The sequence below is a fragment of the Amyelois transitella genome, chromosome 15, assembly GCF_032362555.1.
Source record: "Amyelois transitella isolate CPQ chromosome 15, ilAmyTran1.1, whole genome shotgun sequence".
Lineage (NCBI taxonomy): Eukaryota > Metazoa > Arthropoda > Insecta > Lepidoptera > Pyralidae > Amyelois > Amyelois transitella.
Window position 1 is genome coordinate 10,605,705 of NC_083518.1, and position 27,197 is coordinate 10,632,901.

Consider the following 27,197-nt stretch of genomic DNA (forward strand, 5'->3'; position numbering starts at 1 on the left):
TATGAAGATATTATGAAATAGTGTAGTGATTCGCTTACTCTCCTGCTTATCGGCTCTCAGACACACACGCTCACTGCACTTTCCATCATGAACTGCCGTCCAAATTCTATAATGGCGGCATGTGTGTTAGAGACGACATAATACTTCCTTCTCTTTCTCTCTTATACATGTGCACATACACTACAAGTAGAGATAACAGAGTCAAAAATCTATTGAGTTTAAGCTAAACATTTTGTAACTTTTAACGGAAAAAGATCGTTTATTTTAGAAAAACGTACTTTGTTATATACAGAAAATAAAATATAACTATGATAATTGTATTCAGATACTGAATATTCTAATCGTTGTTATACAAAAACATACAGCTAGTGGAAGCAGTCTCCTTCTTCGTTGATAGAAGATGCAATATTTATTTCTAAATGTCATATGTCATTGTCAAATAACATTAAAAATATAAACACATGCATTCCGTCAATTCACGTTTTGCCAAAAAAATTAGGCAACTTTTTCCACCGTATTTAAAACGCTATACATAAAAAAAAATGAAATTATACTAAATATATCTTAAATCTAAGAATAATAAATATTTAACAAATCTCTAGTCATTTCACCAGGAAATGTTTAATGATTTGTGTAATTATAAAAATAACGCAAAAATACGTTAATTAATCTTTATCTTTGCTATAAACGCGTTTTAGTAGCACGTTAATCACTGTTTATATGTTTTTTTCTACACATAACAAGTCAAAAGTAAATAATTACCGTGATCATTCAAATAACGCTATCTTTCACATGTGTTTTACAATTAATTGTATTACACAGATTTACATTCGCGATATTGTTCCTTATCTTTATTTCCAGTAACGTGTATAACGATAAAAACAATAAAGCTGTGCTCGTAATAATTCGTATTATAATTCGTAATTTTTCTAATGATGTTATCATCTGGCGTTTTTTCCCTAGTTTCATCGTCCCTGTAGATTTTAGATTATTTCAATGATTTTGGACCTTTATCCAATACACAATATATGCTATTTGACACTGCCCAACAGGGTTCATATTATACCTATTTATAAGCAGTAACTGTAATTCAACTGATGTACTTTATGATATGCAATAAAGATTTGGAATTTGAAATAGATTATTATAAGCACGGTGGGCCATCTCACCGTGGTGGGAGGTGACCCAGGTATCTACTGAGCCGTGTGTACCTAACCTTTGAAAAGTTTAGGTCTTGCATCCAATACCAAAGTTACGAAGAGCCGTGAACTTGTAAAAACTTGTCGCTAAGTATGTGTGGCTGAATTTGATACATTCACTTACTTAATTCGAAAATATGTAACGATTCAACAAATTTAAATGATCCAATGAAATTTTTGGTCCATTACTTTTGTTATTTATTCCAACGGCGCATAACCCACTGAATACTAAGGGATTTTTCTTAATCTTTTAGAGTTAATTTAAAGGAAGCTAGGTACTTTTTCTTTTATCATGAATTAGTTGTTAATTACACATATTTCACCTGTGGATAATCTGTAATATCAGTCAATGTAACTGGTTTAAAGCAGTTTTCCAGTGAGTTTTTCGTAATTGTAAGTATCAAGTAATTTACCTTCCTACAAAATACCGCAAATGCATTTATAGTGATGACGATTTAGTCATTCAATGTCGTCATTTAAAATAATAATGATGATATCATTTATTTGTATTGTATAAGTTGTGATTTTGAAACAAGAATTTGCCAAATAAAATCCCGTATAGGCATTTTGGCTTGTAAGTACTTTGAAAGGAATTTGATAGTTTTTCTACTGAATCAAATAGTGAGCTCGTGAGGCGGTAAAAAACTTTTTCCAGTGTCTTTTGCGAAACATAAAAAATGGTGAATTATTGTGTAGGTATATTTAGTTAACTATTGCCGATTACCTATGGTAGAAGAAATTACTGAATCGCAATTACATATCATACTTTTAGTGGGTCACTCGATAGTCGATATAGATACATTTGTTAGTCGATTTTGGCGCAGTCAGTTGTCGTCGCAACAAATTAAAGCTGCTATAGTATTTACAATGATATGAGCGTAATCAGTTAGCGAATTTTAATTGAAAATAGAAATAGTGCAGTCACTGGGCCTTGCAATTAAATGAGATAGAAATGGCGCACACAGTGATCGTAACATTTAGAAATAGAGCAGTCAGTGTAGTGACTGTCGCATTTAAAATAGGCGCAGACAGTGGGCCTCGCAACTACATTTGGAATAACAAATAGCTCAGTCAGTGATCGTGAGCATTAGCCCAGTCAGTAGGTAGTTGTCGCTACGATATTGTCTCAACAATAGTCTTTGCAATGATTTAGGCGCGGTATAGTAACCGTCGCATTTAAAATTATTGCAGTCTTCACAATAGTATAAGCGTAGTCACGCTTCGCAATTAGAATTGGCGCAGTCAATGAGCGTCGCATTTAAAATTGGTGCAGTCAGTAGTCTTCACAATAATATGGTTGTCACACTTCGCAATTAGAATTGGCACAGTCGGTGACCGTCGCTTTTAAAATGGTGCAGTCAGTAGTCTTTACAATTATGGTTGTCACACTTCGCAATTAGAATTGGCGCAGTCGGTGACCGTCGCATTTAAAATTGGCGCAGTCAGTGGGCGTCGCAATGAAAGCGGGCACAGTCGTGGTCCCGGCTGGCAGCCATGACGTCTCCGAGCTGGTGGGCCACCGAGGAAGCACTGCTGCTGCCGCCTCGGGAGATCCTGGAATGAAGCAGACAATTGTTGTTAAAACTAGTGCATCATAAATGTCTAAAGTCATACGTTGCGATGACTCGGTTAATAGCAGAATGAAAAAGAAGGAACAAGAAGTTCTCGGGCCCGGTTTTCATTTCCATGTATTCTGAAATACTTTATGTTATTCCTAAAGGTATTATTATACCTACCTATAATTTTTTTTTATTTATAAGTAAAAACTAAAATACAAAACTTTTATATAGTAATTACTAAAGATAGTATAGATTTACTTCTGCATAAAATTTATCGGAAAACGTGTAGGATATAGCAAAGTGGAACAAGGTTGCCTTTAGAATGTTATGGCGATACAGCCGACCATACTGTTTAAATATCAATATTGACTTTAGTTTTCTACAAAAGGCTTATTATGTTATAACATTATTGTTTTTAATTAAGTTATTATTCACGTATTCGGCCACGGATAACATTGTGGGGTCACAAAGCTATTGTAAAATTGGGTACATTGTATAAGTTGGTATTTCCATTTTTCGCTGGAGTTCCCAAAAATTTTAAGTAGGATAGTTTAATAGACGCGTGGTTTAGGTGCCTGAATCGTAAGATAAAGGAACAAGCTTGCAATCTTACTTCGGCTATTAGAAAGAAAGAAAAAAATCATTTGGTAAAAGGTGACATTACATTATAACGCGAAACGCATTTTTGTGTACAGGGATCGTGACAAGGATGTTGAATCTGTGGAAACAAGAACTTGAGCTTTTTTTTAAATATTTTCTGTCTGCTCTGATACAAACAACTTGGGGATTTCAAGGCATAGGCATTGTTTTCGTGCCACCTTAGGCTTCATCTTGATAACCACCAGACTGATTGAGGTCAAACGCATTCGCATTACCTATTATGAAAAACTAGCAAACGTTGTTTTGCTATATAAATAAATTTTATGTAATTTCTGGTTAAAAAAAATGTTAAGGGTTATCACTAAGGGGTATGAAAAATAAATGTTGGCCGAATCTCAGACCTACTCCATTTGCTCACAAATTTTCATGAGAATCAGTCAAGCCGTTTCAGAGGAGTACCTATGGGAACGAACATTGTGACACGGGAATTTTATATGCAAGATCTTTTTTTCATCAAATGTCCTAAACCAGTCACTTTAAAATTATCTTCGGACTTCATTTACCCCATACCGCACGAAAGTGAAAATTAATGTACTTTCCACACCAGACGCCTCAACCTGCTTTCTTCACGATAAAAATACACATTTCGTCGTAGGGCGTGACTGTTACTTTTGGCGGCGTGTGCGCAGTTCACAAGGGTTGGGTCAAGACTTTCCCTTCGCGAAATTATTGAACGGCCCGCCGGAATTTAACGACTTGTTATTTTGGCCCACTATTGATAAACCTGTGAAAGTTAAAAGCACCATTTCTTAAAACATTCCCTTTAGATGTTATCAATATTGCGTTCTTTTAAGGCTACAAGATATATTTTGAAATCGTGCATATGCTAATTTGGTAGCTATGGTATTACATAGCGTGTGCCAACTGCTTCTCTCCCGTAGGTATAGATTGTAGAAGCTTGTTAAGGGAAAAGTTAATAAACTTGGAATGCTTTTAGGAAATGGGCTAGCAAACTCTTACTCTCCGACTTTCAATTCAGAGGCATTTCAGTTGACTCTGTCTACCCCGTAAAGGATAAAAACGTCATATATGTACGTTTGTGATTTTATGTTTATTTTTGTGTCTCACTCGCAGAACTCTACTGGTATTTTGTCCTTTACTCGCATTTTACAATAACGCAACACGGAATGTTATGAGGTAAATGATACTAATTTTGGAAACCTCTACGCATCTTACGTTAAATTGTAAATGACATAACTTCCTGACCGACCGGACACTGAGACGTAGGGTTGGGACATAGCTGAAGATAAAACAATCGATGTTTTTGTCAGACAAATTAAAAAAAAGTACTTTATTTCTAAGTGTTCATTTGTAACTGCTCAATCAAATATCATTGGAAATGTGTTATTTTGTGTTTTAACAATGATATGAAATGAAATGAAATTGATTTTGCATAAGTGTCGTATAAATGAGTGGAATACATTAAACAAAATGTTGATTTTTTAAAATAAGTCCATCGTCTGTGTATCAAAATTGTGGAACATTTCAAATAAGTACTTAGATAATTAGAAAGTACTTCGGTAAAAAAGCAAAAACAAAAATAACACACATTCTTCACCTTAATCTTTTCATCGACACTAAACTATCGATATTGTGTGTGGGGCATCCCTCGCCAGCATTCGTGGCGGAATGTCGTTCGGTCACTTTCACACATTGCGCAAGCGGCGGCAAGCCGTCTCAAAAAACTGATTTTGTACGTTTTGGTGGTGACGCAACTGTTATGTGATACATGACCCGTTTGCCTCACCGCGGGGGCTCTGACATTTCCAAATTGCTTTTTGCCTGATAAAGCTGAAGATGTAGAAGAAATACTTAAGACATATAATGAGAGGTCACAAGAATAGACATACATACATACATAAAATCACGCCTCTTTCCCGGAGGGGTAGGCAGAGACCTCATTCCACTTGCCACGATCTCTGCATACTTCCTTCGCTTCATCAACATTCATAACTCTCTTCATGCAATTATTGATCATTAACATTAAGATCTATTTTTTAATCATCACCTATGTCCCAACCCTACGTCTCAGTGTCTGATCGGTCAGGAAGAATAGACTCCTTCAAACAATTCAGGAAGGAATGAGAAACCAGGTCGTCGAAGGAGGTCTTGGCTTACTGGTCTCCGTTATTGGATTCGCATCACCACATCCTTGTTCCCAGCAGCTATGTCGAGAGTTCAGGTGGCCTTGATGACCGCCAACCTTCTTAAGAAGACTGCACCATAAGAATTGTTGGGATTTTTCTTATAGTCGATGTGCTAGCAACCTGTCACTATTTGGATCTCAATTCTATCATTAAGCAGTATATGTAGAAAGGAGTTAGACGTAAAAGAGACAGGCGTAAAACTAAGTGTGCGTGTTTATTTTTTTACGGATCTTCTCGATGTGACGATTTTGTGACTTGACGGGAGCATGACAAAGACCACACGTTTAGCATGTTCGACTTGATAGCCTCAATTTAAACTGTGGCGAAATCTAAACGCCACAAGTCACTAGTATAAAAAATAAAAATACGCGACGCTATCAATCAAAAACAGCGAAAAACCTAAATCGCGCAAGCAAAGATTACAAAACGTTCAATTTTGGCTAATGGAATCAACGATAACACAAATGTTAAGTTGCTTTTCTACGCTTGCAATACGTCTACTCGCTATAGTATCCGAACAAAACAATACACCGACAGAAGAAATTTAGACAAGCGAACAGCGTGCGGTAATTCCCCGAATCGATTCTTAATTAAGTGCCTAAACGTATGCAATATACTCGTACACGCATAAGTTTAGGCACTGCGGGAATCCCCGAAATTGTGTTTCGTTTTCAAGCATAGACAATGTGAGGGTTGCCATTTTTGTAAAAACGTACCTAAATAACTACCGATGACGTTATCATCGTCTAGACTCCCCTACCCCCCATTTTATCCAAAATAAGCAAAACAAAGAATATAGTGCTTGCGTTATACTTGAACGGCCCCTAATTTTTGTTTTCACAAAATTGGTTGACGTCAAATAAATTACTAAATTTACTGCCGCTTCCAAATCGTCAGTGCTGAAGAAGCGGTAACAAACTGCACTGCAGCATTTTCTATCGTACTTATATATCTCTCTTCTCTTCTTTACCCTTCCACTGGCCGATTCCACATATACATAGATTCGATCATAATACTCAGTTCACATAATCATACACACATATAGATACGCAAGAATGCACATGCATGCGCCCCGTTCATCACCGACCGGAGAAAGTGAATGGTCGGCATTTTAAAAACAAACGATAGAAACATAAATAAGATTGACTTTGTCGAGAGAAACCCAGCGTTCCAACTAATTATTAGATATAAATACGAAAGTAAGTTTGTTTGTTTGTTAACACTTCACGCGTTATCTACTGAACTAATCATCTTGAAATTGTGCCGTGTGGTTGTAATGGTGCCACAAAAAAGAATAGGGCCACTCCATCTCTTTCCCACGGATGTCGTAAAAGGCGACTAAGGGAAAGATGGATTCAGTATTTCAAGACTGTTGGCTCTGCCTACCCCGCAAGGGACTTGACTCTGTAATTATAAGTTTTAATAGTATGGATAATAGAGCAATTACAACCGTTAATGCTAAAAACTTTTAATAACTGAGTTCGCATTAGTCACGACACGATACATAATATGGTTCTTAGTTGAAGAAGTCTAATTAATGATATTGACCAGGTAGGTATCGGTTCCACGTGGTGACCGCTATACTCACGCGATGTCATAAGTAGACAATTATTTGATAAACATCGATTTCCTTAATAAACTAGCTGTTAATGACATTACTCTTTGAAATCATACATACATATAATCACGTCTCAATTCTTTACGGGGTAGACTAAGCCAACATTCGCGAAAAGATGAGGCCAAGACAAGCAACTATCAGCTGTACAGTGACAGGTAATGCTAATCGATTGCTTCCAAAAAAAGCCACCATTATAAGCCATGATCGACCGGCAATGCTCCTAAAAAGACATTAGTCAAGACAATATTAGATGTGTAATTTTTTTTCTTATATAAATATCGTTCTTCTAGTGACATAGATACTATTTAATATTATATCAAATCGATTTAAGGCGAGAACTAGAACTTTATAAGAATTGGAAAATATATCGTACTAGATGTGTCCGCAACTACGTCCGCGTGGAATAAATAAATAAATATATACGGGACAAATTACACTGATTGAGTTAGCCTCGAAGTAAGTTCTAGACTTGTGTTACGAGATACTAACTCAACGATACTATATTTTATAATAAATACTTATATAGATAAACATCCAAGACCCAGGCCAATCAGAAAATGTTCTTTTCTCATCATGCCCTGGCCGGGATTCGAACCCCGGGACCTCCGATGCCACAGACAAGCGTACTACCGCTGCGCCACAGAGGCCGTCAAGTTAGGGGATAGTTTTGGGCATCATTGAAGCCATCAAGGATGAATAATTTTCCCCGTTTTTTTCACATTTTTCTTATTTCTTTGCTCCTTGAAGTTGCAGCGTGATGTTATATAGCCTAAAGCCTTCCTCGATAAATGGTCTATTCAACGCAAAAAGAATTTTTCAATTCCACCACACAATTTTTAGTTCCTGAGATTAGCGCATTCAAACAAAGAAACAAACTCTTCAGCTTTATAATATTAGTAAGTATAGATTAATCTAAATAACTTTTGATTAAGCTGCGGAGAAAAATTATAGAACTCGGAAGTTCGCAATCGCCTTCTCTGCGGAAAGAGAAGCGGCTGGTTTACACTATGTATCAGTATGGAAGCTTTTAATAATGTGTCTTAAACTCATTAAAAAAATCACGTCTATATCCCTTGCAGGGTAGACAGAGCTAGCAGTCTTGAAAGACTGATAGACCACGTTCAGCTGTTAGGCTTAATGTTAGCATTGAGATTCAAATAGCGACAGGTTGCTAGCCCGTCGCCTTAACGAAGAATCACAAGTTTATAAGCCTATCCCTTAGTCGCCTTTTACGATATCCATGGGAGAGAGATAGAGTGGTCAAAGTTGCCTAAAATAACAATCCCAAGTTATCTCTTAGTCGCCTTTTACGATATCCATGGGAAAGAGATGGTGTGGTCCAATTCTTTTTTTATATTGGTGCCGGGAACCACACGGCACATGGGTTTTAAAATAGTCTCGATATAAGTGAATTCCCAACCGTGACCACACCATTTTTGATCATATTGTAATATATAAGCTTTGTAAGTGAAATTTAATAAGACACGTAATTAAAATAATATAATTTCCACAATTTTACTAATTACGACAATGTGAAAGTGTTTATAGTTTATGAAAACGAATGTGTAAGTACCTAATTGTATATTAAATACGAGTGTTTGTTTATAAATGTTTATGGATGAATTATAACACAACGCCTTTAATTAATATTCGCTGATTATGTCATTAATACTAATCTTTAAAGTAGGTACAGTTTCTAACACATAAGTTGTTAAGATTCATCCTACTACTATTATAAAGGCGAAAGTTTGTATGGATGTATGGATGTTTGTTACTCTTTCACGCAAAAACTACTGAACCGATTACCATGAAATTTGGTATGTAGGTAGCTGAAGACCCAGAATAACACATAGGCTACTTTTTATCCCAGAGTTCCCGCGGGATTGATAGGGTTTCCATGCGGACGAAGTCGCGGGCGGCCTCTAGTTATTTATAATGTTTTTTTTTAAATATAAAATTGGTATGTATCTTTTAGGCGATGGGCTAGCAACCCGGCCTTTCTGTCTTCGTGAGACTTTTGGCAGACAGGTAGACAGCTACCTCGTAAGGGATAAAGACATGTTCATATGTATGTTTGTATGTCATTTAAATAATTTATTGTAATTCTCTCATAGCACGATCTTTCTTCCGTGCAACATATCGTTGCCAGTTATGTTCAGTTTTCATTTTTTAACTAGCTATGCCCGCGACTTCGTCCGCGTGGAATAGTTATTTTGGGCATCATTGAAGCCCTCAAGGATGTTTTTTTCACACTTTTATTATTTCTTTGCTCCTTATAGTTGCAGCGTGATGTTATATAGCCTAAAGCGTTCCTCGATAAATGGTCTATTCAAAGAGTTATTTAATTCAAACCAGTAGTTCCTGAGATGGCGCGTTCAAACAAACAAACAAACTCGTCAGCTTTATAATATTAGTATAGATAACTTCATTCGCCATCGCGTCATAATTCGCTAAGACAAATTAAGGTAGCATTTGTTCAATTTATCAAAGTTGAAAGTAGGATGATTTATTAAGCGTATTAAGTGTAACAGTAACAAATCAAGTTTAACAGTACAATATAAAAATTGCTTTCTCTACGGTAATAATCCGATTTTAAACCTCACTTTTGATTTCGCTAAGTCGCAAAATTAACGGATGTGTGTGGAAGACAATGGGATTTCTCCTTTGTGCGCAGGCGCACTCGACATAAATAAGTGTATAATCTCTCGTTCTCTCTTCAATTCCGACGTGGTCAAGTCAAGAAACCCTAAACCTACATGCTTGCATAATTAGAGAATTGAATGAGAATGAAGCGAAATAGGAAGCGAAGTATCATGGTGTGAAGATGTAGTCTTTGTCCGCCCCTCCGGGCAAGGGACGTAAATTTTAATTACGACAATACACACATTCGTCCACGGTTTAGATTTAAACTAACTTTTAAATTGACCTCTAGTGAAAATGCTGCAGTGTAGTTTGTTCGACCGCTTCTTTGCGCTTGGAAGCGGTAGTAGAGTTGACATCACTACGCGATACCTTGAATTCTATTTTGTAAATACATACATTTATTTCTATTTTATGAGTGTTTGTAAGTAGTATTGAATGATATGATAATTTCATAGCATATTGTGTCAAGCCTATGTACAGAGTGGAGAAATGTGACGAAGTTGAAATAAAGTTTCATTGGCACACATACATACATAAAGTCACGTCTATAATGCTTGACTAGACAGAGCCGATAGTCTTTAAAATACTGATAGGCCACGTTCAGCTTTTGGCTTGATGATAGAATTGAGATTCAAATAGTGACAGCTTGCTAGCCCATCGCCTAAAAGAAGAATCGCATTTTACGACGCCCATGGGAAAGAGAAGGAGTGGTCCTATTGATTATTATTCATTGGCATTAGAAAGCAATTTTACTTCAAAATGTGAATTTTTTTTTATTTGTTCAAATGTGACGGACCAATTTTAGTTAAAAATGTGAAATTGTATTATTTGTTCAAATGTGACGGAAGCGGTGTAGGTTCCCGTAACCTGAACTTCGTCACGACACTGCTGGTTGACCTCAAAGACTGGGTCTCGAACCCGGATCCCCATGCTAACTTTTCCTTCGATGTTGTTAACTCTTTTATCTAAACATACATACATACATATGGTCACGTCTATATCCCTCGCGGGGTAGTCAGAGCCAACAGTCTTGAAAAGACTGAATGTCCACGTTCAGCTATTTGGCTCAATGATAGAATTGAGATTCAAATAGTGACAGGTTGCTGGCCCATCGCCTAAAAAAGAATACCAAGTTTATAAGCCTATCCCTTAGTCGCCTTTAAACATGCTTATTAATTTAAGCCAAAGATTAGTGTTTAAAATTGTAAAGCGAATTGAAAAGTGTCGTGTAGGTTTCGGAAGTTTAGAATTGGACCACTTTGTAACTTTCCTATGGATGCCGTAAAAGGCCACTAAGGGAAAGGCTAATAAACTTGGGATTCTTCTTGTACTCGTAGGTGGTGGGCTAGCAACTTGTCACTATTTGAATCTCAATTGCATCATTAAGCTATTCAACTGAACGCGACCTTTCAGTAATAATATTTTTTTTTAAACTTTGAGTTTTAGTGCAATGAGGCTCTGTCTAACCCATTAGAGATAATGACGTGACAATATGTATGATGTACGTACCTACTTTCAACACTTGTAAAACTGCGAAAGTAAATTTGTTACGCTTTCATAGTTAAACTATTGAACCATTTTCCTTTATAGTTATTTTAAATACATTTTAATGTCACACATGCTTTGTTCTGTTCCAAATGGAATGAGTGAATTGAGAATGAAAAGTGGTTTATTAAATTTTAAGTTTTGCAAATTTACTCTATACCACCTGGCTTATTAATGCAAATTTTTTTTAAAATGTGTGTATATTTTTAGGCGATCGACTATCAAACTGTCACTATTTAATCTCAATTGCTGAAATTTTTCTTTCCTCGTATATTTTGTGAAAATACGAGTATCATTAAATGTTTGTTCAGCGCAAGTCCAGCAAAACATATAGAATAGAATAGAATAGATTTATTTTCAAAATTGGATACAAGGTATCACTTATTGACGTCACATCACTTAAATCTAATTATAACTACTACCGCTTCCAAAGCGCATGAGTAGAAAAAATATAAGTATATATATCAGAATCAGAAATATTTTGTAAAAAAGACTACTTACATTTTAAGTAATGCCTCCATCTTCTTCTCCATCACGAAGATGGAGTCCGACGGCTGTGACGTCAGCACCTTGCAGAACGTCAGCTTGGCGCACTGCGAGTCTCGCCAGTCCGTCTGCCTCACCAGGTCTAGGGCTGCCGACGTCAACGAAGGCATCGGCCGGCGCCCGTCTATATGCTGCAAATCATCATCCATATCTTCAGACAACGATCTACGCAACCTTCTCCTCACTCGCCTCAATACTTGACTACCCTCCAACAGTCTCGAAATCTCACGCTTACCACGACCACTGCCATCAGGCGACATCACCACATACACATTTTCACTCGGCATTTTGTAATTGTCATCGAACACTTTCTGACTGCTGATGATTTGTCTGTCAATGTCGTAAGGCACGTCGAAAGACCGCTTGTGTTCCTTTTCGAGTTCGTCTTCGATTTCCTCCTCACTTAACCCTGAGCTACGCATTAGGTTGACGTCTAAAAGTCTGCCCATAGCGACGGCGCCCAGGCCTAAAGCGGCTCCTCCAGCCATCAGACCGATGGCGGGCAGCATTGCAGGCGCGCCGGACGCCGCCGCCGCAGCAACTCCCATCTTATCCTGGGCATATCTTTGAGTCTGAATAGAATTAGACGGATACAAGCCAAGATTGTGAGATATCTTATGAGTAGCTTCAACTAATGGATCAATGACGGGTTGAGTTACTTTCGCGATAGGGTCAATGATAGGCCGAGTAAGTTGCTGCATTGTCTGACTCGCAGTGTTGATAGTGTCTTTCATGGAATCCGTGAACTTCTTCCAGAGCGACGGCTCTTGCACTCGCTTGATGTAGCCGTAATGGTAAGGATAGCTGGGGCGGTTGTTCTCGTAGTAAGAAAACTTTTTGTATTCATCTTCGTAGTATCTGTTGGAGCTCTGGGACCGCTGTTGTCCATAACCGTTGACTGGTTCCATTGGATAAGGATGTGCGCTCTTTGGCACGTTGGTTGTGTAATATTTTATCTTGCGTTCGTTTTCTCCATTAGTAGTCTTAGCTGGCTGAATGCCAAGTTCAGGGTGCGCGTATTGCAAGACCGGATTGCGAACGCTTTCATCAAATCCCGGCTTGGCGTTCTTAGGCGTGTACATCACAGAGTTGGGAAAGTTGACCTCGCCTGGATGTTGCAGCATACGTCTTTGAATATGGCTTTCGGAATATTCCATGTCTCCATTGTGCGCTCTTGAACTGCGGCCACTAAAGTAGTCGCGTTTCAGTTCTTGTTCGTTTATTTGTTTAATGTATTCGATTAATTTCGAGTTGGCCACTTTCGAATTGTCAGCTTTGGTGAAAGGACCATAGTTCGACTTCAGAAGGCTTTCTTTTTTATTTTTATACGCATAAGTTGGGTTGTCACTGGTCATGTATGGGCCGATGTTGTCGTCGTAATCATATTTGATATTATCAAACTTGGTAAAAGGTCCGTCTTTGGGTTCGAAGTTATCATCCTTTGTGAAGGGACCGAAGTTTTGTTCGGGCTCCGTTGCTGCCACGTCAGGATAGACATCTGCTTCAGGAATCGCTTTGGCGGGTTTGTATCCTTCTGGGTAAGGCATTAGTTCTCCATTCACAACACGAGCGTTTCGCCAAGTCTTTTTATCAGATTCATCATCAGGCATTCTGACACCTTGTATTTCTGGGATGCCATCGTCACCCAAAGTTAAGATTGAACGTCCTCGCTTATTATTATATTTTTCAACAGCCTTCTTTAAGTACATCGGTTCAGAACTGATCACGACTGGATCAGGAACTTTAAACGATTTCCCTTCACCGTCAGCCACTTTCGTACTCACGACTTCAATATAAACAGGATTCCTGTCATTTTTGATGACAGGGTTGTGAGGATCAAATCTGTAGTTTTTTATTGGAGCTCCGTAATCTTGGAAACTTGTGGAGGTGATGTATACTTTCTTGTTTTCAGTCCTCTTCTCATTGTCGTAGGTGGGGTAGTAGCTGGACGTTTCGGGATCTGTTGCTGGTTTCCCGCCATCTTCTTGGATGTGGGATTCCGGGTATACCGACACAGGTGACCAGTTGCCGTATTCCGCTTTTACATTACCAAGTTCTTCAGGGTTTTTATTTCTGTTCAAATAGTAATCGTATCCAGCCAGATCGCTGTTGAGTGTTCCGACGAAATTGAGTTTCCTTTGGTCTCTTTTGATTTGGTCAGAATCAGTTCGATTTTTTTCCTCACTCGTAGCATTTAGGACAATAGCTGTGGTTTTTAATGATACAGTCGTAGGTGCAAGGGTGGAGCTCGCATGAATTGTTGTAGATTTATCCTTTTTCTTGACAATGAGTTGTGTCATGTGACCCTGTCTCGTCTTCACGTTGACTGTTTGCGTGTCATGCGGGTTGAGACTCCTGGACACTTTGAGTTCTGTTCTGGTGGTTCTTGATGGTAGTATGGTGGTTCTTATGGCTTTCGTGGTGGTTGTGTTTTGTTCTGGTGACTCTGCTGCGATGTATGCGATGCACAGGAGCCATATTATGGCACACGGTCGTCTGTGTACGGGAGTCATCTGAAACAATCGAGAAAATTAACTTTTATAAATTTCTTATGCAGACGAAATGGAATACTTTTTGTCATTATTTGAATCTCAATTCAATTATAAAGATTATTACTGAATGTGGCCTTTCGGTCTTTTCAAGACTGTGAAGTTGGCTGTGTCTACCCCGCAAGGGACATAGACGTGATAAAATGTTTGTATGTATGTATGTAAAACAATATCCTAAGCTAGTTTATTACTCGTTAACCTTTTAAAAATTTTACGAAACTGAAATGAAATTATAACTTTTAATTTAATAACACATACATACGAATTAGCTTAACAAAAGTGCAATTTATATACGTAAAAGTTGGCAACACGTAGACTAAATACTGCCCGTAGAAAGTAATGCATGCTCGTGTGCGCCTGCGCAGACAGATGAACAGTATCCGCGTGTTATGTAAAAATATCGTGCTTTCCTTCACGTGACTTTTGTTACAATAATTTGTAAAGTTTATAGGCGTTGTATTTACTCGTATTAAACAAAATCCAATTAACTATATTAACAGTATCAAGGCTAAGGTATCAGAAACTGACGAGCTTGCATGAAGAGAGTTATGAATGTGGATGAAGCGAAAGTAGTATGCAGGGATCGTGGCAAGTGGAAAGATGTAGTCTCTGTCTACTGGTGTATGTTTCCTTACGTATATATGTGAACATACATACATATAATCACGTCTTTATTCCTTGTGGGGTAGACAGATCAACAGTCTTAAAAAGACTGAAGCTACCTTCAGCTGTTTGGCTTAATGATAGAATTGAGATTCATATAATGACAGGTTGCTAGCCTGTCATCTAAACGAAGAATCTCAAGTTTATAAGCCTATCCGTTTTTTTTAATGGTGCCGGTAACCACACGGCACCATTACTACCATTACATTGTTTATAAAAAAAATCTATTTTTTACATACCGAGTTTAAATTTCTTTTTAATTTGACTACGAAGACTTGTTTGGATATGTCTTTATATATCACAATATTAAACCCTCTTAAAATTAGTTTAGGCATTATGTCATTTTATTTACTTGACGGTCTCAGTGGTAGTGCGCTTGTCTGTGACACCGGAGGTCCCGGGTTCGAATCCCGGCCGGAGTATGAACTAACTTTCTCTGATCGGCCTGGGTCTTGAATGTTTATCTATATAAGTATTGATTTTAATTATAGTATCGTTGAGTTAGTATCTCGTAACACAAGTCTCGAATTTACTTCGAGGCTAGCTCAATTGTGTTATTTGTCCCGTATATATTTATTATTTATTAATTTCTCCCCGGGAAGATCCAGGATCAGCGTCTCTTGGACATGGTTGATCATTTTCTCGCTTGGACACTCAGGTATCCAGGTTTCCTCACCATGTTTTGTCCATACGAATATGAAAATGTTAGCCTTGAGACAGGGTAGAAAGTTTTAACGGTGAAATCCCTGGGAAACTTGATCACATGGATCAACGACTCCTAATGAGCCAAACCGTCACTTTACCACGCCGCTGTAGAGGAGCTCACGTACAGAGTCTAAGCTATTTAGTGTTAAAATATACTTATAATATCTACTTAATTAAACTTCTAAACTACAAACTAAAAATATATTGTTAAGCGTTGAGCGTTGTTATTTTATAAAAACTCTTGATAAAAACAGTCTTTGTATTATAATCTGGAAAATACTGAACGTTTTCTTTATACATACTTACCTACGTGGTACACAGAGCCAACAGTCTCGAAAAGAGAAAGGAATCTTTGTTGATGATAAAATTAAAATTAATTCAAAAATAAATAGATTCCGTTCCACAATATTATTCATGGTAACAATACGAGATGACGAAAAACCTACTTTAATTATGTACTTCTTTGTATAAGTATTTTATTACACGCAAATAGGTTTCAGTCGTCATGTGACTCAAGCCTTAATTGTTTTTAATTTTTAACAAATATATGATTAAAGAACGGAGTAAAGCACGTATATATTTCTACAATAAAATTGATATACACTATCAAAAATATAATTCGATTTTTTCTGGTAACATTACACCGTAATGAGGCATGTCATCTGTACATAATCTACTGTATACATTTAAAACACCACTTTCACAAAAATATGTCTTTTGACGAAGCGTACAATCTGATTAGACTCATTTAAATCCCCATTTCTCCTAAACGTTTATTTAAGAGTGTCTAATTTATTGCTATTATTATAGTTCTTATAATGTAACGTGAAATCAAGAATGTATGACACAGATTACGAATGAAAATAGAATTAATTTGTATAAAATATTGTTAGAAATTCTTTTGATAATGTGATGACCAATGTTATTATTTATAAAAATTTAAACTTTTATCTTAATAAATCACAATAAAGGTATGTTATTACATTAAATGATTAATTTGTAACGTTCCGTTTTTGATAGATCGAGTAAGATTGTAATTTAGTTTTAAAATAAGAGATAATTATTACTTACATTCATAACAAAATCATAAAATACACAGGATTGTTAGACACAAAAACTGTATACCTATATTGGAGTCCTAACCAAGAATCGAACTTGGGGCTTTGTGGAAACAAGGTTTAAAATTTAATATACATAGATAATTTATAAACCGATTCGTTTAACTTTTACACACCCACATACGGACATCATCCTCACGTCATAATATCGACACCCTTTTCTGTATGGTAGTTAAAATACATACATACATATATATGGTCACGTCTATATCCCTTGTGGGGTAGACAGAGCCAATAGTCTTGAAAAGACTGATAGTCCACGCTCAGCTATTTGGTTTAATGATAGAATTGAGATTCAAATAGTGACAGATTGCTAGCCCATCGCCTAAAAAAAAGAATCCCAAGTTTGTAAGCCTATCCCTTAGTTGCCTTTTACGACATCCATAGGAAAGAGATGGAGTGGTCCTATTCTTTTTTGTACTGGTGTAGGGAACCACACGGCAATACGGTTAAAATACATATTAAATATTCGTTACACATACGTAACAGGTATACATTGAGCAATTCAGTTCACACCTTAACTTTCTCACTGCAATACCAACAAAAGCCGGGGCACGTAACATGTTTTATGGTTTTTCTAACCATTGTGTCAGTAATGTGGTCGTGACAGATTTACGACATAGTCTATTAAAAAAATACTGGCTGAAATGAGAACCCCTTTTTGAAGTCGGCTTTAAATTATGCAGGTTTTAAGAAATGCATGGGTAATCCATATCTTTAAATGGTACCTAATAAAGTTCAACAATCTTGTTTCCCCATTTTGTAGAAACATCCAAATTAATTTAAACTCTTAAGAAAAAAAAAGGAAAATAACTATTACTCTTACACCTACTTATTTTTTTTTAAATAGACATTTTATGTCTTATTTAAAATTTTAACACTTATATTTAGTTTTAGACAATTATTTGGCTTCACCGAAGCGAAGCCGTCAAAAATATTAAAGACTCATTTGAGTGTTCCCCTCCACGGAAATCTTTAGTAAAAGGCGAAAGATTTATGCGTTTTGAAGGGAAACCAGAGATAACTGATCCGTCGCATCGAACGAACCTAACTAAATCCGAACGAACAACCATAGCGCGCTGTAGAATTATTCCTAACGAAACAACGCCATCTACCGGGCGTTCATGTAGTCTTCGTACAGAAAATATTATGAGGAACTGCCCCGCGATCAGAGGCTTCATTCGCATTGGAATTTTGGAATAAAAAGAACCCTATGTTAAATTCCAGGTTATGTATTACGTGGGTTTATAAGATTTTGCGTTAGAGTAATAAACAGATATAATTATAAATCCTTTAATTTTTGTTTATTTATTTTTATGAACAAATTGGAAGTAGGATTTCCTTTTCAAATTGATGACAGATTTTTTTCATAAAAACAGATATTTGTTCTGAATAAAAAATCATAACTAAAAATAGACATTTAGTTACTATTGTTAAAGTTATTAATTAAAGTATTTTCGTTTTGCTTATACTAAAAAGTATTAATTATTTACTTATAGTATCTAATAGTAATTAACATACTTTTATATTGTTTACTAATTTACTTTTTGTAGAGCTTTCACTAATATCTCTATAATTACTTTCTTTCTTTTGATGTTTTTTTTTGTAAAAACAGCACTAATGACAATAATTTAACGGAATAATTTCGTTGGCAGTTTTGTTTGAAAAAGTTAATTTTAGGGTAGCAACCTATCACAATCTGAATCTCAACTCCATCATTAATCCATTCAGCTGAAAGCCTCTTTTCGAGACACTGGCTCTGTCTACACCGTAAGGTTTAGACCTGAGTCATTGCCTCGTTTTTGTTATCTGGTAAATCGTAAATCCGTGTTGGTTTCTCCTCGACCACAATTATCTGAGGGAATTGGAGCGTTGGAGAAACGAATCTTCCCAAATTGTTGGAAATGTTGGAATGATGGCGTCGCACGATACGACTAATTAAAAAAAAGGCCGGTCATTGTCTGAATAAACTTTATTGATTTTTCTATTTGGTGAACCTTAGCCTCTTTCTTTGGGAGGACGCAATTGGGACATACGCTAGGAGAATGATGATTTATTTATGGAGTAATCAAAAGTAATTAAAATAACTCAATTAATTTTCGTTCCCGCGGGAATTTTGGAAAATTTTAGCAGGCAGGATGCCATGAACCTGTTTACCTTAACTAGTTTATCAGGCAGATTAGTTAAAACAGAAAAAAATGGGGATCAATTACATGTAATTTTTTTTTAAACTAAATATAATAGTTGAAATCAAATCATTCTTCTTTCGTGGACATTATGAGTTTCCTAAAACTATAACTATTGTACTTCTTAATGTAGTATTTGTTTTATCCGTGGATGACGTTTCTATGCCGTGTGGTTCCCGGCAGCAATAGAAGAAGAATAGGACCACTCCATCCCTTACCAAATCATTGAAAAAGGCGAATAAGGGATAGGCTTCTTCTTTTAGGTGATGGGCTAGCAACCTGTCACTATTTGAATCTCTGTCACTGAGCCAAAGAGCTGAACGTGGCCTACCAGTTTTGTCAAGACTGTTGGCTCTGTTTACCCCGCAGAGGACATAGATGTAATAATAAGGACATATTTGTGATGTGAGGACATAGATGTAATACATACATATGTATGTATGTATTTTAAATTGCGTGGCAACGTATTGTAGTGATTGGAAAAGCCGCTATCAAATGTTCGCACGCCTATCTTTAGAAACCTATATTGTTACGTGGTCTTCCGGCGTTATGTGAGTGTGTCTTTGACCCATTTCGTATCAATGCCACGATGAATCATATAGGTATAATTTCATCGTTTTTCATTAAGCTGTTTCCCTATTGTTCGCCACGGACGCAACTAGGTCGTCGAATGCGCTCGCTTCGTGATTTTATTTAGAAATAATGACTTTCTAGTTGGAAGTGAACATGCAAGTAGGTAATGATAAATTAAAGTAAATTAATTGTGACTTTTATTTATGACGGTTTTAATTATGATAAATGTGTTTATTGTTGTAGTAAATTGTTATGTTTTATGGCTTAATGATTTGTAAGTAAGTGCCGTGTGGTGCCAAGAACCAATAAAAATAAAGAATAGGACCATTCCTTCTCTTTCCCGTGGATGATTTAAAAGGCGACTAAGGGATAGGCTTATAAACTAAGGATTCTTCTTTTAGGCGATGATGGGCTGGCAACCTGACACTATCTGAATCGGAGTAGGTTTATTTTATCTTTATAGCACAACCGTACAAGCCGATCAAGGGTTTTAAGGAAATAAGGGATCGTCTATTATGTGACTTAAAAAAAATAGAAATACATTTATGTAAAAAGCTATAGAGATTCCATATTATTCCTAATTGGTGTTCGCGGCTAAACATCTGAACCGATTTTGATGAAATTTGTACGAATTTAGTTCAAACTAATGTCCTAATAAAAAGGGATTTAGATTAATAAGGTATGGGGCTGCACTTCAGAGATAATTCTCCAAAGTTTTCACGGGATCACAAATGAATAGAATTTTTTTACAGTAATTTACATAATATAACATAAAATCACGCCTCTTACCCGGAGGGGTAGGCAGAGACTACTTCTTTCCATTTGCCACGATCTCTGCACACTTCCTTCGCTTCATCCACATTCATAACTCTCTTCATGCAAGCTCGGCGGTTTCGGGTACTTTTGACCTGACCCTTTACCTGGACGTCCTTAATTTGATCAAGATACGTTCTTCTAGGTCTTCCCACTCCGACCTTTCCCTTTTACAGTAATTTAATAGATATGAAAAAAACATAAAAGAACATATCCGAAAATACTACTAATTACACTGAATTAGCTAATGTATAATCTCGTGTGAAGAGGTCGTTGCCCTCGGCGGCCACCATAGAAAGTGAAAACCATCGCGAGACCAGCTCTTGTCCTGGCTTCGTCCGCAGTTTCCAATAACCTGTCTCTAAAGTATGGCGATGACAAGAAAATACTCATATTGGGTAGGAATAAGCTGTGGTACTCATTATCTACTATAAGCTGAAGAGTTTGTTTGTTTGAATGCGCTAATCTCAGTAACTCCTGGTTCGAATTGAAAAATTATTTTTGTGTTCAATATACCATTTATCGAGCAACGCTTTAGGCTATTTATCATCACGCAACTATTAGAAGCGAAGAAATAATGGAAAATGTGTCCTTAAGGGGTTCAATGATATTCCACGCGGACGAAGTCGCGGGCACAGCTAGTTTTCATATATATATAGGTAAGTATATTTTATGCTTCATCTCTTTCCTGTTGTTGTCGTTAAAGGCGACTAAAAGAAAATTACAGGTAAAGAAATGATTGTACTCCACTTAACTCCACTTATGTTAACTCTTAAATACGAGTATGAGAATAAGAAGTAAGTAAAATCATAATATAAAAATCTTATTTACGCTGACAGTACCTTTATAAAGGTAACTGGTCTATCATATGGCCGCCCTGAACTTTCAACACGAGGTAGAAGACCGGTTATGTTAGATAAATTATTGTTACGAAACATTGTTTATTGTTTGTTATTGTTGTTTATAGAGGTTCGGCCGAAGGTCTTCGGGTGTGGAGGTGGATTTTTTTTATTTTAAAGATACTTATAAGGATAAGTAAATACTACCAAAAAGTTTTTATTGTACAAAAATTATAATAAATATAATTATATGCTTTTTGTAAATTTTTAAGAACCGAATATCAAACGTTTAAAATAAACAAAAAAGAATTTGTTAGAGCTGTAATTGTTTAAATTATTCGCAAAATTGTAGAGAACTCTTTAAGCATTAACTTTAAGCTACCTATCACTAAAGTTTTATAAAAATCATGCCACTTTATAATACAAGAAAATAATGTAATTTTATAAAAAAAATAAGAAAATAATTTACAACGTAACGTACGAAGTTACGGGCAACAGCAAGAAAGACAGCACTATCCGTGTGATCAAAGCAAATTAGGTACACTTGTTCATTCGAAATCACGTAAATATAAAAGGTAAGAAATAAATTATAATTATGCAAGTAAATGTTATAATCGTGAAGGCTCACTTCCTGACACCTGCCTCCTGTCATGTTCACGTTATGAAATTAATTTCTAACATATCCGAAATACATAAAACATCGACAATTTATCACACTGTCTATTAAAAATATAGTTTCAGAGTTATTAACTACACTAGTTTTATGTGTACATGATCCATTACTACTCCCTTATAAAATAAGCGGATGACAGGCGAGAGTCGCTTCGTGTTAAAACCTAACTTATTCAATCCAAGTTAGTGTGCATAGGTAAACCACCTGCCCCGACCTCCTTTCCAGAGAATTGTGTGCAGGAGAAGGGATTATGATTATCACCCGAAGACGCCAACCTCCTAATTTGGGAATTAACCACCTAGAGATGGTTGACAAAAGTGTAGCCACCTCATAGACGGACATAATTTATTTATATACTAAATCAAGTAGGTCTACAAAGGATTCTTGCATTCATGTCCCTAAAGCGAATTAAAAAAAAAGCTGCCACCTTCGCCAATCACGCGACCGTCAGCGCTCCATTGTCAGTGTGTCAAGCTAATAAACGAGCGTGCTCAAGAACGGAAGTATTATGCATAATCGATCAGTTACGAAACAGGCAAGGAAACCGAATCGATTCGAAATAAGAAAGCATCGCATTCCATTATAATTACAAAATCGGAGTGTTTGGGTGCCGACTGTGTGCGGTGAAAGTGTTACGTAACAAGATGGCCGCCGCAAGATGGCCGCGCGCGCCAAACGTCAACGTTCAAGATGCGCCATTGTCCGAGGTTCCCACGTTATTAGTTACGTGAGATGAAAATCGTGTAATTACTTATTAGAGAGAACATTTTGACATAATAGCTGGTATTTGACGAGTCGGTCAAGCGTGATTTGCCGTGGTTGAAACGTAGTACTCGCGCCGACGCAATCGCTTTTTTATTATGTCAAGTCTTTATTTCTTACGGGGTAGACAGAGTGCCCAGAGATGAAAGAACCCGGAGGTATCTCAATTCACCATGAAGGCATACAGCTGAAAGTGGCCTATCATTCTTCGACACTGTTGGCTCTGTCTACTCCATATGGGACGTGATTAGATGTTCTTCGCTCATGTTCAACTATTCCTCGCTCATTGAGTGTTGATTGAGGTCAGGCGATTTCGCACAGCGTGGTGTTATCGTTTATCATTCACTTCCACCAGTATCTATTATAGCGTTCAATTTTCTTTGCGTCTGTACCATCGCGTTTAGAATTATCTGTTTTATGTGTGTTTTTATAACAGTTGAATGGTGATAAGTGTCAAAATACTTTTTTTTAGGTAAGGTACATAAGGTAGGGACGGGACAGTCTGTCACTTTGTAGGAAAAATTATGCAAGTTTTTTTAGGAAAATTGAATATTCAATAATTTATTGTAGCATTAAATACAATAAGTACCTAATACATAAAATCTGTAGGTATATGTTAGTAATTAATGGCAATAAATTAAGTCAAATTACTCAACTCGACTGGTATGGGGGATATTACTCTAAACATACATACATATATACGGTCACGTCTATAGCCCTTGCGGGGTAGACAGAGCCAACAGGCTTGAAAAGACTGAAAGGCCATGTTCAGCTATTTGGCTTAATGATAGAATTGAGATTCAAATAGTGACAGGTAGCTAGCCCATCGCCTAAAAAGAATCCCAAGTTTGTAAGCCTATCCCTTAGTCGCCTTTTACGACATCCATAGGAAAGAGATGGAGTGGTCCTATCTTTTTTGTATTGTTATATAACTCTATATTGTAATTTAAATAGCGGCGTAATTCGTATGTTTGTTTGTACTTGCGTCGATGTACAAGTTATTTCTAACTTATTTCTTCCCCTTAGTCACAATTATTCATTCGCTTTCTTATCGTATCTCCACCATAGTGCTACCGATTGCATATGATAAAGTCATTCGGTATAGTTCACACGAGAAAATACACGTCGTACAGCGATAGTCTGCGCAAGATTACAACACCAATAGAAACTATAGTAAGAACTCCATTGTCACGAGATAAACGACATATTTCGACGTCAATTTACATATTCTCACTTAAAAACTACATGTCGTATTTTTAGCGCTTAATTTCTCAATTAATATTTAACAACGCGCATTTTGTAATTAGTTAAGGGTTTGAATCTAATATCAGTAAGTCTATTAATACATACTTACATACATTTATTTTATAAGAGACGCCAACAACTATATATGTATAGTTAGATAATGAGTGACAAAAACAGTTTTTTATAAAATAAAACGATAAAAATTTAACATTATCAAATAATAAACTTTAGTTTCGATTATACAAGAAATGGAAATCTAGTATAAAATATAATGTTTGTAACATTCATATAATTACGCCCTTTTCCCAGAGTGCAGGTTTATCTCAGGCAGATCTATCCATACATACATGCATATGGTCACGTCTTTATCCCTTGCGGGGTAGACAGAGCCAATAGTCTTGAAAAGACTGAATGGCCACGTTCAGCTATTTGGCTTAATGATAGAATTGAGATTCAAAAGTGACAGGTTGCTAGCCCATCGCCTAAAAAGAATCCCAAGTTTGTAAGCCTATCCCTTAGTCGCCTTTTACGACATCCATGGGAAATATCTACTTTCTTTCAAATATTTTCATGCAAGTTTCAGGTACTTATACACTCTCTGTCTGTCCCTCTGAGAGGCGTGTTAATTATGTATCAGTATATACGGACATACATATTCATTCATAAGTCTTTATCAAAATTCAAAACCAACATTAATTCAGATAAGACTTGAATTCATTCATAAATGTGTTATCAGGGCTCCATTGAGAACCGCGTTATCATCAGCTGATGTGTACGATTCTCGTATTTTGATAAATATGCTCACGTACATAAGAATAAGAATTATAATTTAGTCTGTCATTGTTTCCTTCACGATGATATAATTTTTCCGAAATCGGGAGATTGGGCGAAAGTATGTAGGTACCTACTTCTTAAAAAAGTGTGCAGGGATCGTGGCTAGTGGAAAGATGTAGCTTCTGGAAAAGAGGCGTGATTTTATGTATTTTCTAACGTGCGCCCGCTGATTCACTATGAAACGAAAGATCCCGCTAATATTTCGTTCCCGCGGGAAATTCGAAAAATTCTGTTGCACTTAAGAAACCTAGATGCGAATTTTCAATTCTTTAGACCTGGTTTGGGCTATGTGTCAATCAATCACGTTTCTCTTTTATATATATAAATGGATATATGAATGTTCCATATTATTCTAAAATTGCAAAGCCTAACAGAATTCATATTGTACCTATTTATAAGCAGTTACGGGTACTGTAATTCAACTGATGTACTTTATGATATGCAAAAAAGATTTTGAACTGAATTGAATGAATGTATTTATTCGACAAAAAATCATTGATTGATTTAGATTACATAAATAAATAAACGTAGACCTACATTGCTTTTTATATCTATTTACACGCATACTGGATCAGATATTAATGGAGAAGATTTAATTATTCTCGGGCAGTTTCTCTCGGTTCCGCGTAGGAAACCAACTAGATCTGTGTCAATGCATTATCTGCGCCTGCGCACCTTTCAGCTGACCTGACTGTCTAAAGAGGTAAAAATGCACATTTTTAATCGCCAATTCGAGACTGTTGGCTCTGTCTACCTCGCAAGGGATATAGACGTGACTATATTAATGTAGAAACATAATGTATACTCGTACAAGTGATGACCTAATCACCTCTTTAAAATTGACAACGCCACGGCAAGCCAAGTCCGTTCACGTAACTTACTCGCACTATGCATGTATGTATGATTTGAGGAAGGCTGTTTTCCCTTTCGTTTCGCCGTCGCAGGCGCACCTCATCTGAACTTACGTATTTGTATAAACATTTCTACATTATAACTATGTTTTGGTAATATAATTTGAAATCTGGGTTCAGCTCGCAAAATCTGTCAAAAAATACTATTTATTAGTGATAAGATATATTATTAATAAGAACTGAACAAATTCTTCAGTATCATAAGTAATATATAGTATAATTAATAATTCAAAGTTTTGGTTATTCGATTTTATATCGCAAAACTATAGCAACTTTATATCGTAAAATTAAGTATTTTATAAAATGTAGTTAAAACAAAGGTTTTTACGAGTATACTAATCTCTTTTATATTCTTTTTTAATTTAAGTTACTTAATTGATTGATTTCCTTTTTAACGTAAATATACCACTTTATAACATACTAGAGGCCGCCCGCGACTTCGTCCGCATGGAAACCCTATCAATGCCGCGGGAACTGCGGGGTAAAAAGTAACCTATATGTTATTCTGGGTCTTTAGCTACCTACATACCAAGTTTCATCGTAATCGGTTCAGAGGTTTTTGCGTGAGAGAGTAACAAACTTCCATACTCACAAACTTTCGCATTTATAATATTATAGTAGGATCAAAGCGATAGAAGGAACTTACAATAAATTTGACTGATTTGATAAGTCTTGTAAGAATTAATGTAATTTGAATATATTATAAGGAAGTATGCAGGGATCGTGGCAAGTGGAAAGAGGTAGTCTCTGCCTACCCCTCCGGGAAAGAGGCGTGAGTTTATGTATGTATGTAATATATTATACGTGTACACATGTACACAAGCCATTGCATTTATTTACATTTTCCTGTCGAGGGCCTACATGTAAAAGACGACTAAGGAATAGGCTTATAAATTTTGGATTCTTATTTTAGAGAACTGGCTAGCAACCTGCCACTATTTGAACCTCAATTCTATCATTTAACCAAAACAGCTGAACGTGGCCTACGTTTTGAAGATTGTTGGCTCTGTCTACGCCGCAAGGTATATAGTCGTGATTATGTGTATATCTGTATAAAAAAGTATAAATATATAAATTATAGAATAGGTACGCCAAAGGAAAAGCTTCCTACATGACATGACATTTACTATGTAGATATCCAAGAGAAACCGCGGTCAAAAGTTATCTCCGATCTTACCTTCACGTGTCCCGTCTCTAGAAAGTAAAAATGGCGCGCATCGATCACTCACTCACTCTAATGAGCGAAATCACTCAACACTAACTCACAGAATTCGCGATTTCAAAATTTAAAATTACTTCTTTTTTTTCAACGCGATTTGTGTTCAATTTTCAAATCCGTTGTGTCTCTTCGCGGCGTCAGGTGCGACTGGTTGTACGGAGAGAGTAAACCCGCAGGTGTAGGGTTGTGT

General features: G+C 36.4%; 1 protein-coding gene and 1 non-coding gene across 2 annotated transcripts; both read right to left on the reverse strand.

Annotated features, from left to right (window-relative positions):
* Positions 1-2,304: 2,304 nt before the first annotated feature.
* On the reverse strand, positions 2,305-27,043 carry LOC106137932 (uncharacterized). Its single transcript, XM_013338886.2, has 3 exons — positions 26,966-27,043; positions 11,873-14,430; positions 2,305-2,753 (listed from the first exon to the last, which is right to left on the reverse strand). The coding sequence occupies exons 2-3, from the start codon at positions 14,428-14,430 to the stop codon at positions 2,642-2,644; spliced, it is 2,670 nt and encodes an 889-aa protein (XP_013194340.2). The 5' UTR covers positions 26,966-27,043; the 3' UTR covers positions 2,305-2,641.
* Positions 17,860-17,975, reverse strand: LOC132902592 (U5 spliceosomal RNA). Its single transcript, XR_009657184.1, has one exon. It is a non-coding gene; the product is annotated as a U5 spliceosomal RNA (small nuclear RNA).
* Positions 27,044-27,197: the final 154 nt, after the last annotated feature.